The sequence below is a fragment of the Catharus ustulatus genome, chromosome 10 (genome assembly GCF_009819885.2).
Source record: "Catharus ustulatus isolate bCatUst1 chromosome 10, bCatUst1.pri.v2, whole genome shotgun sequence".
Taxonomy (NCBI): domain Eukaryota; kingdom Metazoa; phylum Chordata; class Aves; order Passeriformes; family Turdidae; genus Catharus; species Catharus ustulatus.
Window position 1 is genome coordinate 13,862,084 of NC_046230.1, and position 13,877 is coordinate 13,875,960.

The 13,877-nt window shown below is 46.8% G+C and overlaps 1 protein-coding gene across 2 annotated transcripts in view; it reads right to left on the bottom strand.

The window, feature by feature from the left end:
• Positions 1-13,877, bottom strand: part of BDH1 (3-hydroxybutyrate dehydrogenase 1) — a 17,747-nt gene continuing 3,870 nt past the window's right edge. For both annotated transcript variants that reach the window (XM_033068498.1, XM_033068499.1), the window contains exons 3-7: positions 11,555-11,627; positions 9,961-10,071; positions 4,774-4,915; positions 3,112-3,264; positions 1-1,794 (exon numbers count right to left, since the gene is read on the bottom strand). In XM_033068498.1, the coding sequence (XP_032924389.1) occupies positions 1,325-1,794; positions 3,112-3,264; positions 4,774-4,915; positions 9,961-10,071; positions 11,555-11,627 (949 nt within the window). In that variant the 3' untranslated portion in view covers positions 1-1,324. The remainder of the gene's footprint in view (positions 1,795-3,111; positions 3,265-4,773; positions 4,916-9,960; positions 10,072-11,554; positions 11,628-13,877) is intronic.

Below are 13,877 nucleotides of genomic sequence, written 5' to 3' on the forward strand. Positions count from 1 at the left end.
TTTTGTTACCATTCATGTATACATTTATTAAGCCAAAAGAGTTTGATCATGTCACGATATGTTACTAGAGCACATGAGATCTTTTCAACTTCACTAACAATGGTCATTAATTACTTTTTGTTTTTGCCTTTCAAGCTTAAAAAAATTTACTCTTCCTGAATTCCCCATGAAAGACTTTTTTTTCCTTTTCTTAAAATACAAAACAAATGTTTCTCAGATATGTAAACAACAATCATGGAAATGAGACTGCTCCTAAAGTTACCTTTATTATTATGGATGTTGTGATAGATCTATGTCATGTGGCATGTATTTAAGTGACTCCTTCAATGGGAGTTATTATTGTTATCATCACCTGTGCTGCAGTACTGGAGGCCTGGTTTGGGTTAAGGCCCTTCTGCATAAGGTGCTGTACAAATACTTGGCTGTAACTGAGGTCCCTGGCAAGAAGGGCATTCACTGATGTGACTATAACCCTCTCTGCTCCATCTGCTCCCCTGTGCTCCTCACAAACCACAGGAGCTCAAGCAAAACTCCTCTCCAAGCTAACTCTGGAGTTGATGTTCAGATACTGGTGAAGAGGAGGGAAATGTCACTGCAGGCTAATCCTGACACCTGCAGTCCTGTGCGTAAAGCTGCTCACAGTCATGGGAATGCTCATATGAGTAAGAAACTCCTGCGGGGAAAGTCTGCAAGCTTGAGTCCCTGGGCCATTGAACTCCCTTGCAAGAAAGCAAATGTTGCATCAGTGTAATTCTAAGAGAGAAAGAGATGGGATCAGGTGCTCAGTTCAGCACCTTGAGCATTTTGAGTTCTGATCCCCAAATTAAAGAAGCGTCTGCTCTGCCTTGGGTACTGTGACCAGGCCTGGAAAAGTCAGTTGGACATTCTTTGTCGTGAGGAAGCAGTGGTTTGCCATTAGAGCATGCAGGGATTCTGTTTTATGGTGTGAAGACTGCATCCTAGGCAGGAATTGTGAAGATTGTGTTTGGCCATCAGCAGAAATTATTCTGAAAATGCTTCAGAGCAATTGCAGTTTAAATAATGATTATAGTTTCATATTTGAGGTGAAAAAAGACAGGATTACATGAAATAAATAGCAAAAAAATCATTGTCCCTGTACAAACATAACATATTCCTGCCTATGAAACATCCCTTGCAAATTACTGCCTTTTAGGTTACATCAGATATTTAAATGAACCCTTTAGAGCTAAAATACAGTACTCTGAAATGAGGTTAGAAAAATTTTAAAAGGGCTAATGGGAACTGTGTACAAAGCTCTCTTTAAAACGAATTTCCCACCAGGATAGCTTATGAGTGTGAGGCCTCAGTAGACGTAGAGCCGGTCTGAGATGGCAGCGGGCATGTGGGTCATGATCTGCATGCGCAGCCACCAGTAGTAATCCATGGGGTGGTAGCGGGTGTAGGGGGCCGTGGAGGTGAGCGCGTGCGCCACGCTCTCGATCACCGGCGACGTGTCCGTCGAGCCGCTGTTGCAGTACGACTCCATCTTGCTGACCTGCTCGTCAAAGTACTTCCTGCCGTAGTCCTTGCGCACGATCTCGGGGAGCTCGTCCCACATTTTGTCGGCGATGGCTTTGATGCGCTCGGGGCTGTACAGCTTGGTGCCGGCGATGAAGTTGCCGGGCTCCACGATGCTGACCATGACGCCCTGGGGCTGCATCTCGTAGCGCAGGCAGTCGGAGAAGGCCTCCACGCCAAACTTGGTGATGCAGTAGGGTGAGCGGGCAGGGCTGCCCATCCGCCCCATCATGCTACTGATGTTCACCACGCGACCTAGGCAGAGCACAGCTGAGCCGTGGTACCTGAGCCGGAGCAGGTACCTGGCACACACCACCCAGCATGCTCCTGAACGTGCATCCACCCACCTGCCAGCTGAGGGCTGCCTGGCAGACCTGCTCATGGCTCTGCCTGAGCAGTGCTGTCCTAGGCAGTGGCCCTCAGGCAGGAAAATAAGCACACTGCTTGTGCTCCTTGGCTCATTGTACCTGAGGGAACAGGCACATGCTGACACACAAAGCTCAGTGCTCTGGGGAACAGGAGAGGCTGGACAGAGCCGGCATGGGGGAAAACAGGATTGCTCAGCAACAATTTGGATTGAGTACAGACAAGTGAAATCAGGCGCAAGGAAAGCCTCTGGCACCAAAGCTGAGCTTATTTATTTCCAAATCAAAGGTCAGTGGTGGCTCTGAGTGCCTGTTTCTCATAAGAGAATGGATTGTTCCTGTACCACCAATGGCCAGAGCAGCTTAAGTCCACTGCACTCTTCCATGTGACAACTAGGTTATGGCTCCAGGCACAGAGGCCTTTCTCCCTGCCATCCATTTGGGCTGGGAAAAATGCTGTAAGAGGCTATGGATGCTGCAGTCTAGGCAGAGGTTGGAGTTCTCTGCATTTTGTACCAGGGCTAAGTTGACCTCAGAAGTGGATAACCTTCCATGGTGGAAAAAGGGCTGCCCAGGCCACATCCAGCCCAGGTCTACAGCATAGGGCAACATCATTAACGCCTGTGAATTCCTCAAGAGTGAAAAATACTCTCATTTAGCAAGGCAGTAGGCCCTAGAACAGGAAAGCTTTTGCCTCTTTATGCTGACACCCATGCAAGCTCCAGGCCTGCATGCCTTTGCTGTACAACCCCCTCCTTTCCTACATCACAGGCTCCCAGAGTAGCAGTGCAAAATGACAACTCCCCTGCAAGAAGCTTTTTACACTTTACACTGCTGCCCACCCTGTCACAGCTGGTTCTTATAGAGCAGGGAGGAATGCTCCTGGCACTGTAATTTATTGTGATCTGCAGTTTCTGAACAGGTAAAAGAAGGTATAATGGATTAGATCTTGTGTGGGATGTTGTAGGATAAGGCAGCACATATGGGAAAGAGAAATAACTTTTTCAGGCCTGCTGCCTTGTTGTGTAACTCAGAGAGGTGAAGCAATCCGTGTGTCTGCTGGGGACCACATTCTGTCTCTGAAGGCAGGAAGGTGGTCAGTGGTGCAGAGGGATGTGCCATAGACCTTCTGGCCTCTAACAGAGCAAGATGTGACAGGATGAGGGACTCACTACAGGGAGAGCCAGTCAGGAAGTTTGCCACTCACCCTTTGACCTCCGGATGAGCGGGAGGAAAGCCTTGGTGGTTCGCACAGTTCCCCACAGGTTCACTTCCGCTACCTCCATGTAGGTGTCCATGCTGGTGAATTCAACTTCCCCAAATGTGGAGATCCCAGCATTGTTAACCAGCCCCCAGAGTCCTACAAGACAAAACCAAGCACCATTTATTGTGCTAATAGGTTATTGAACCACACAACAGAGCTTTGCATTATGACTTGTGATGGCAAAGACCAGAAGAGAAGAGAGTCCAGAGCAGACTTCAGTCTCCTGAGCAAATATTATCACCATGGAAGTCTGCACCCAACACTGCAGCCACAAAGTACTGTGGATGAGGCTTCCCAGGAAGTTCTGAACCAGCAGAGAACTTCAGCCTTGTCTAAGCTGTTCTCCTTGCCACTCTTTTTCTATCCATCATGATTTTTTTAAAAAAAGCAAAATATATAATGCAAATAATAAGAATAGGAATGACTTTCTAAGAAACAAAAGAGTCATTCTTTCAAAGTAAAATCCCTTCTGTCACCATAAGTACTTGAGTGTCTGCAGTGCTGGGAAGGGAGGTGTAGGCATGGGTGAGCATGCATGCCATGGCCTCTCCCTTTTGTTCTGTTGCAACCAAAATGGCAACAACTGAAGCTGCCTACTCATTTGGCAATAACAGGAAAGATTTAAAAGGAATTTAGAATAAAATGAACTCACTTCATATAAAACTCTAATTGTACAGGAAACATGCTGAGAAAAGTCTGAGAAAGGCTCCTATCTGTTATTTAGAAAAACTCTTATCTGCTGACTGACTGTGTCCAGATCTGTGTTATCAGAAGAAGCCCAGTAAAGGCAACTTGATCCTGGCCTGTGCTTGAGAATACAGAGCTAGCAAACTTAATTTATATAGAAGATCAATACATAAAAAATAAATACAAAGAAAATCAAAATAAATTAGTTTGCAAAATCCAAACCAAAACACTACTGGTTGTTCTCCGCTTTAAAACAACTTTGTATTCACTATGGATATCCATTAGGAAAAAAAATTTACTTCAAAGGGTGGAAAGGTACCAAAAATGTATGAGCAAAGGCAATTTTCACAGCACTGGAGCAGAATTTGCTGTCGTCACCTCAGTAGAATGAAGCAGGCAGGGTAAGACAATCAGTACAGCTAGCCCCTGAACTCTTAATGGTAGTATTTACAATAGTGTTAATGACACCCAGCTGGCTTCATGGGAAATTCTTTGGAAAACCTCTCCATTTCCTTTGCCTTTTGAAAGAGTGAGGGAGACATTCCCATTCTTAATTCCCAATCTTTGGACACTGGGCACATTTTACAACAAAAAGGGAGTCACAATAAACTTCAGTTCACAGGAACAAAGCACTAATCCCAGAGCCTCAGACACCTCTCTGATTTTTGCCAACATCCCCACAGGAGCTAGTGGAGAGCAAAGCAGTTTCCTTTGAAGACACTGTGTGAAGTGGGAAGCTCCTTTCTGATAGGGTACAATATTCAGACAGGCCATTTGCTCTGCCCTGATGCTCCTCAAAGATTTATGTCCTTCAATCCCATGTTCAGCTTTTGAAATATGCCCTGACAGTGCTCTCAGAGCCCAGCCAAGGAAGCTCCAGCCCCTTCTGCTGCCTCAGAGCCCACTGCACACACCCACCTTTCTCTGGGTCCTCGAGGCTGTTTTGCACGTGCTCCACTGCCCGGTCCATTTCTTTGCTGTCACAGACGTTGAGCTGGACAGTTCTCATTCGATCACTCTTCATGGCATCCAGCTCCTTGGAGCCACCCTGTCCCTTGTCCTAGAAGGCAAGAAACTGCTGGTTTCAATCTAACTCAAGAGTCTGTGCAGAATATCACACACATACCAACTATCAAATCAAGCAAAAGACTGCACAGGGCAGTCACAGAACACTCAGGACAATCCTGCAGTCCTAGAAGGGGAGCAGACAGGACTGGTCTTACAGAACACTGTTCTCCAAGCACCTCCATCTGATCATGAGCCCTGTACCAAGTCAGCTGGTACAAACTACTTCAACCACCAAGAAAGCAGCCAGAGGTGGATCTGCCACAACAAGGCACCCAGCAAGTATCCCCTGCCCAGCACCAGCTCCTGAGGCCAAGCTATGCCCCACAGCTGCAGGTGTGGGAATGTGGTGCCATCCTCACTTGGCTTGACAAGTAACTTGCTTGGGGAGTTATGGTGTAAAATGGCCAGTGAGGGTCTGCATATCTACATTGCATGTGCCTGTTGGTCACACTGCCAGCTTTGAGAACAACAGTCTGAGAAGAGGGACTGCTGCCCACTGCTCTTTCCCCTCAGCTGATCTAGACACAGGTTTCCAGGCAGTGGAAGCCATAACTACTGCCTCCAAAGGACTGCTACAGAGTCTGATCATCGAGAGCCTGGCCAGTCTGCTTGCTGGCAGTTGACCCCAGGATCTTCTCCAGCATCTTGCTCTCTTCTCTGCCTCCCCTATCAACTTTTTCTCACTCTCATTCCCATCTCCACTCCTTTTTTTCTCAGCTCAGAACAACAGTTTTCCCCAGAACACACTCCCTCAGAGCCCAGTAAATTAACTGCAGCCAGTCCCTGACATACTTTCATATGGGCCAGACATTGCTGGCAACAGGGCTGCCATGCCCAGAGCTCATGCCTTTGTAGGAGTGAAGCCTGCTTCCAGGACACAGACACAGGATGTCAGGATGAGATTGGGACTATACCTGAATCATTCCCATGGTTATAAACTACTGGACTGTGCCAGCCAATCCAGAGTATTTTTGTAGAGGATGGTGAGATCTACCTCTGAAAATGATCAAATTTTGAGAACATTCCTGTCTTTACTATAAGAAGCTCCTTCAGTATCATCCCTCATCAGAAGTCTGTTACTCCCAATTAACAGGCTAGACATGGAACATTTCCACAAGATCATCTGACAGCTGCTCAGCTCTTGCTCCTCTACTGCTCAGCCCTCCAGGTAGCCTCACTCACTGTGTCTGCATCAGCAGGAAAGCATCAGAGTGCCCTTCACTCCTGACAAATATAGGGTTTTGGCTAAAGAGTTGTCTTCCTCTGAGCTGGAACAGGCCAGTACTTCATAGCAGGCCTGTTTCTTGACTGTTGAATGACATCAGATTGCTCTGAACACCTCAAGCCACAGGCACTCCCTGTCAGATGCCAGCAGGCAGTTGTCAATGGGATGGAGCTTGTTTGCAGTCTGAGTCCAGGCTGCCCATCTGTCCCTCAAGTGAAAGTTCTCTCAAAGACCACACTTTGGATGCCACATGAGGCTGGCCATACAATCCTGTCTCTGTGCCACCTGTCTTTCACAAATCCTTTTCCTGGCTCCTCTCACTCCTGCTCTTATATACTGTGCTCAGAGACATTTCACTAATGTAACTACCTGACATCTCCTGTCTTCTCCTCCATGCTTCTGTACTCCATCACAGACTGCTAACACCAGCTAGTGATTGTCCTTAAGAGAGGGCATTTACTGCTCTCTCTTCCTAGGGAAGCACACTGCTTACAGAAAGGAGTGGTTAGAAGTCTCATGTTTGATTGCAGTGTTAGAGCGACTGAAAAGAGTTTGGTGCTAAGTTTGTTGCTCACTCAAAAAGCACTGTGGTGCCAAAGCAATCTATATGGCAAAGCATTGGAAAGCATACAAGTGGCAAACGTGGGAATGCCATCAGGGAATCAGCAAATGCAAACATGCAATTCTTTTGAAAACAGCAGATATTGCTCAAGGAAAGAAGGAAAATGAAGCCCGGGTCCTTCTTTCCCTGATTTGAGTTCTATGAGGTACTACAAAATCTCTGGGCCACACCAGCCTTAGAGGCCTCATAGCTCTGCTGGGACATTCACAGCATCTTCTTCCTCAACCCTGACAGGGTTGGTTCTGCAAGCCAGCTCCCCTCCTGCCCTCCCACCCACAGGCAGCTGGGTGCTTGGGGGTGGTATCCTGGCCAAGAATTGGACTCCAGATGTTAACCCACACCCACAAGGCCATTTTCTTGGCTTTCAGCAAGGGCAGATGGGAGACGTTTAATCCAGGCACCCAGTGACTGTGTCTCCTGGCAGGGATGCAGCCTGTCCTACAATCCCCAGGCCCATACACAGTGAAAGGATCTTCTCATGCTACAGCAGAGACCAGTACATCTCTGCTGCCAGCCCCCGGGGCACACTGTCCCAGTGGCAAGAGGGCCCAGTTCTTGCACACCGAAAAAGCACATTGCTGCCTTGCCTTCCTCTTTCCATGGTCATTCTCTGGGGCTCCTGGGCTTCAGCTTGTATCTATATCAGTGTGTCCTTGGTTTCTAACACCCTGTGGCTCTGAGCAGTCCTGTGGAGCCTTGCAGTCTGCTTGTCAGCTTGCCCAGAAGACCAGTGCCTTCTCATTCCCCTGCAAGCTGCAACAGTCCTGAACACACACAGCAAAGCAAACAGGAGTTCCACCACACTCCTGACAGTAGAGACAAACATCACATATGTCCAATGGTAACAGATACTGATGGAAAAATACCTTCTTCATCTTGTGTCAGCTGGCTTCTCCATATATTAACCAAAGAGGTAAAAATAAAACAGCTGCAGCATGAGCATTCATTGGATCCAGTCTACCACTGTCTTTTGGCAATGCAGCACCAACACAACTCTCACATGAGCATATTTGCCACTGAAAACACTAGGAAGTAACTGTATGTGAAACAGCACACTTAGCACAGATCCATCCTTGGGCTCCCCTCAGTCATGACTCTACACTCCTCTCTCATGTTTCCTTTAGTAAAATTACAGTCAGGTGCTCAGGATCTGGCCACTTTAGGAAATCTTTCCTAATAAAGAGTGAGCACTGAACATACTTTTAATCTGCAGTAAGGGCAAGACGCTCCTAAGAAATGTGCATGCCCTGAGGACACAGTGGCTCCCCAGGCAGCAGTCTGCTTCTGATGTGCAGGTGTGCTGTCAAAAACAAACCCATGGAAGTGTGGAAGTGACACTGAAGTTTCAGAGTCATCTCCTCTACGTCAGGGCTAGGTCAAATATATCCAATCCAAAGATTATGTTCCTTATTTCTACCTCCACTTTTATCTAGCATCTAAAAACACCAAGGTTTTCTGCTGCTAAAATCAGCACCAGCAGTAATTATACTCTGATGAGAATTCTGCTTATGGCTTTGCTAGAGAAGCCTGTAGCACAGTGAAAAATCAGCTCAGTCTCCTGGAGTTGTTTTTGTTCTACAGAAAGTATAATGGCCTGAAGACACATGGGAGGGCACTCAGCTAACTAAGGAGCTTCAGCATTTTCCAGTGTTTTCTGATGACAACTGCTGTTACCATTCTTGGCACGGCCACAAAGATTTTAGAAAATGGCATGTGAGTTCAGCTAAAGAAGCACTACTTAATTACAGAGTGATACTGCAAAGCCTTCTGCTGATTTTTCTGTGAGGAAGTAAATATTGATCAAAGTCTAAAAGACTTCTGGCATACTGCTGCATGTAAGCTTACATTGAAATTGTCAGAGGCCAAGATTTTCCACTAACATGCATTCGGTAGAACAAGTACTGAAGACAACAAAAATAGAAGGGAGGTTTCAGTAACTGTTAGATATGTCTACTGAAAACGGTGCCTTTTTAGCAGCTCAGACAGAAGAAAAGAAACCCTTAAGTAACATTGCAACTTTGAAGTTTTTGACTTCTGTAAACATAGAGGCAGGCAATTCTCTAAAAAGTGTTTTTTAAGTTTGCAGTGTTCTTATATTCTCTAATGTTGATCATCAGTTACAAAAGCTGAGCAGAAACATCTATCAAAAAAGTATTCATCTGCCCTCTGTCTTGAGCCCTTTTGAAAGGCAGCAGTTTGTACCAAGTGTCCTGTTCTGCTGTGACGCCTGTAGAGGGAGTCCAGGTTAACAAATAAATCTTTGACTGAACAAACACAAGATACAGAGCCATCGAGACAGACTCCTCTTTTGAAAAAATGTAGCAGAAACAAACTACTAATTTAAGCAAAACTTAGTAATAATGAGAAAAAAATAGTAAAAAATCAGATAACGTTGAAGAATACCTGGTAAATTCTCCTTAAATATATCACTATTCAAAATATATTTCTAGTGATGAGTGAGATTAGACCAAAAAGATTAGACCAAACTAACCGACCCAACCCAGGATATCCTGAGAAGTAAGTTTGTTCTGTCAGGAAATCGCTGTGCAGCTAAAAAAAGTGCAGCGCTTCTTAAGGAGAGACTAAAACTCTGCTGTTCTCCACGACTATCAATCCACGCTTTGCCAACTAAGCTCTCTTTCAGAGCCTATCAAGGCTCTGTTCACTAAGCTGTGGCCTAAATCTCCTCTCATTTGCACTAGAGTCTCCATTACCTACCCAACTATTTCAGGAGACCCCCAATACACACCATGGCATGGCTGTACTCATGAATATAGAAAAATACACTCAAAACACATGTCATAAAATTGCTGGTGCCTTGGTGTATGTCAAAATTAATCAAAATAAGGCCTGCATAAATATATATGGTTTGAGAGCAGGGCCAAAGGTCCAGACTACAGTCTGACACCAAAATTTGCTTATGGTTAAATCTATAAAATTAGATTTGGGATTCTAGTTCATCAGACATGGAATAGACCACAATGTTGTGATTTAAGTAAGAACCTCCCTAGATACCATTCAGTCCTAGTTCTGCTCTGTGAAATAAATTCAAGCACCTGTGTCTTTCCCTTTAGGTTACCAACCACCCTCCTTCTCCTTTGCAGAAAGCTGTGCAGTGGAGAGGGAAGACTGGAGTTGCTATGTGTCGCTGCACGTGCCACAGGTGAAGAACAGTTTTTGTTTCCCCTACCTTTTGCAGGCAGCCAGCATAAATAATGAAACCTTTGTCATGCAGGTGCTTGGCCAAGTCAAATCCAAATCCTGAGTCACAGCCTGTTATAAGCACAGCTCTGCTGCCAATCTGCAAAACAAAACAGAACAAAATGCACTGGAGCTGAGTATTTGAAATTAGTGATTTGCAGCACACAGAACAAGTCATGTCCTTGGCCAGGAGCAGTCTGTCCTAGGGATGTTCTACACTCACTGCCAGCTCCTGCCACACAGTGCTTCCTGAACACAAGAAATCACATTTTCATACTGAATTCACTCCAGTGAGGCAGGATCACTGCTGTTCAAACATGGAGGAGTTCAGCTTCCAAGACAGACAGATCAAACAAACCACCATGCTCTGGCAGTTCATATCCATCTTGAAATTTGAAAATATACCAGACAGTTCCCAAGACATTCTCCCTTCACCAGAAACTGTTCCTGTATGTTGAAAGCAGTCAGAAGCCTACTGTTGTGTGCACGCAGCCCATAGGGCATGGAAAAGACAGTTTGACTAAAGAAAGGATATAGTTTAATCTTACTGACTGCTCATTCATCTTTCTCTCTCTAGCACCTAAACCCTCTAGAGCTGCATTCTAAGACCTAAGAAGATTCAAGTGGGGTTAATATACGCAATTAAGACCAGTTGGTCATCACTTTTTTTGTCTGGTTGGGCTTTTTTGGTCTTCCTGTTTTTCCAACTTAAAATTTAAATGGAAGTATACCTCCTTCCCTCTCCAAATTCCTTTTTCTAAGTCAAAGACAGGCAGCAGTTAAATAACAAGCTAAAAATCAGATGGTGCATCAGACAGCAATAATTGCACATCTAAGGTGCTGCTGTGGGTGGCATTACATAAGAATTGCCTGCAATTCACTTTGACTCATCTCTTTTAACAAACTATAAATTCAGCTGCCCCCAGCATACTCAAGGACTGATCAGGGTGGAAGTTGGGTGGAAGCTGGGTGGAAGCAGCAAAGGCTCCTCACACTGGAAGCCCAGCAGTGATGCAAGAATCACATCTGAGCTCCTCGGAAACTCTGTTCCAGAGTTATGGAGCAAGTTGTGCACATTCTAGCACTGCTACAGTGCTGGGTGCCGTGCCACAAGACAGACAAGGTGACAAAACACTCCTCTTCCTTTCACCTGTCACTGTTCCTGGTAAGTCAGGATCTTCAAGGAAAGGGCTGCTAGAAAGGGCCACTCTCCATGAAATGCTGAGGACACACTGATTTATTTACATGTCTTTAAACAACTATACTCCAGGAAGAGTGCTTGATTAAGAACTTGCCATGCAAATTCCCTCCACTGTAAGGTGGAACATTTAATCTGCTGAGTGAGTTCCAAAAATAGAAAAAAACCACTCGTATGATTGTTTATTTCCATCCTTAGCAGCACATGCCGTGCTACGTCAATGGAAGCTCAAGCTCGGTGCTAGGAAAGAATGTGAAGCATGCTCGAGAGGTCCAGCTTGTAGTCTTTCTGGAAAACTGGAAAGATGAGTTTGGTCACCAGGCTTCAGGGATTTTAAAATCCCTGCTCAACAGAACTAGTTCCTGGAAGCCACAGTCACACTCACCTGATCGACTTCATTTGCATAAGAGCGGCTGCCACATGGGGACAGGAGAGGGAAGGAAAATCTTTGCACAGGCCTGTTAAAAGAATCCAAAACAACAGAACAGTCAGATGTGGAATATCCCATCCATACCCTGCTGCAGCAACATACACATGAAAAGGAATGTAGCACTGCCTTCTTGCATAAAGTACATTGTCACTGGGGAAGACAGAATCTAGCCTATATTTCTCCTTAGTCTGAGCCTGTGCTGTTTCCTACAGTATGACACATTTGTTTCTCCAAAGACCTTGATGCTATTTCCAGCTGCAGAAGCTGTCTGGGTATCACAAAGTATTCTAAAATAGCTCCTGGTCTAGAGGCACAGAGCTGCTTCCACCCACAAAACAGGCAGTGTTCACATTTTCAAAAGCAACAAGATTTGCACAAAGTTGGAGTAAGGGAAGTTATTAATTTTTCTGATTAAGTTATTCTGCTGTGGCTTTGACACCCTTGCCTGACACTGAACTTGCATGGATTTGTCTCACTCCTTTTCAGCTCCATCCTTATTTCATCCAGGATGACACCTTCTCCCATTAGATACTCTTAGACAGTGTCTACCCATTAGAGACTCTTAGATTTTATATCCCCTTTTTGCAACTGTTTAAGGTAAGAAACACTGTATTTGAGCAATACCTGTCATGCAGATCTGAAGCTCCTTCACATAGTGTGTGACTCTCAGAAGACAAAACATATTCACAAAGACAGACCAAAGCAAAGCATCAATGCCTTCCAGGAAATCAGAGTGTTTAGCAAAGCTATGCTACCCAGTAGCATCACTCTGTCACATCAGAGTGACCCCAAGCTCTGTCCTTGCCAGTCACCTCTCCAGACTTTATGAGCTTTTTCATTTTTACTTCGGGCACTGACATTGTGCTTCTGGAGCTTTCTGGCCTTCCCTGAGACTTGCTGTACTTCATCTACCCTCTGGTTCCTCTAACAGCATCTTTCCTTCCCAGAGCTTATCTTGCAGGCTGCTTCTCTGTCTTCTAAGTAAATTTGCATAATCATTCACAATTAACTCCAGCTCAGACATCACAGGCTCTCCCAGGGTGACCTGTACTACACGGTACAGCAGCTTGCAGATACTCTGGCCTCTGAGCCGTATCTTGGGAAATCAAGGGATGTGTGAAGGCAGTAGCTTTGAACCAGATGGGAAAAGAGACAACATATTCAGGCAATGGTGTTCACTCATCCTCCTGAAACAGTTATGCTGTTTTTCCAACAGCATGTCACAAGCCAAATCAGCTCTTGAAATAGCTATAGCCAACTAAATTGCTGCAAAGGTCAGTCCTCAGACAAAGTGTGTGTTAACATCACTGACCTGCAATCCTGGATTGAAACTTCCACCTCAACAGTAAGATTCTTGGTGTGTCTTAAAGTGCCCAGAAACGTTCCTAACATTACTTTTTGTTGAATGAACTTGGTTTTTATTTTTCAGTGTCATGTTTGGTCCTGTTATTTCACTGCAGAGCACTGATTTGCTGCACTCAATTCGTAATACGCTGTAGAGAATACCTACAGTAATTTCACGAATACAAGCCGCACCAATTTGACCAAAATTTTGGTGGAAACCCGGAAGTGCGGCTAATATTCCGGGGCGGCTAATCTATTAACAAAATTCTAAAAGCTGCCAACACGGAAGTGAGAGCCCGCGGCAGCCCCAAGCCAAGCTGGAGCCCGGCCGGCCCCGGCAGAGGTGGGAAAGCCTGGCAGAGGCGGGGCCAGCAGTGTCGGGGGCGGGCGGCAGAGCCTGAGCCAGCAGGGCGGGGGAGCCCGGGAGAACTGGGGCTAGCAGTGCAGGGGAGCATGGCAGAAGCAGGAAGGCCGGCGGGTGGGGCTGCCTGGCAGCGGGGGAAGCCCAGCATAATCGGGGCCAGCAGCGTGGGGGAGCCCGGCGGTGCGGGGGCCTGCAGTGCCGGCCAGGGCGAGGAAACGCGGCGGCGGTGCAGACGGGAGGGGGCGGCCGGCGAGCCTGGTGGCGGCGGCGGCAGCCCTGCCGGCGGGGCGAGCGAAAGCGGCGCTCGCGAAAGCGCCGCCGCGAGCCGCGAACCGCGAGCCGCGAGCCGCGAACCGCGAGCCGCGAGCCGCGAGCCGCGAAAGCGCCGCCGCGAACCGCGAGCCGCGAGCCGCGAGCCGCGAACCGCGAGCCGCGAGCCGCGAGCCGCGAACCGCGAGCCGCGAACCGCGAGCCGCGAGCCGCGAAAGCGCCGCCGCGAGCCGCGAACCGCGAGCCGCGAACCGCGAGCCGCGAGCCGCGAACCGCGAGCCGCGAGCCGCGAGCCGCGAG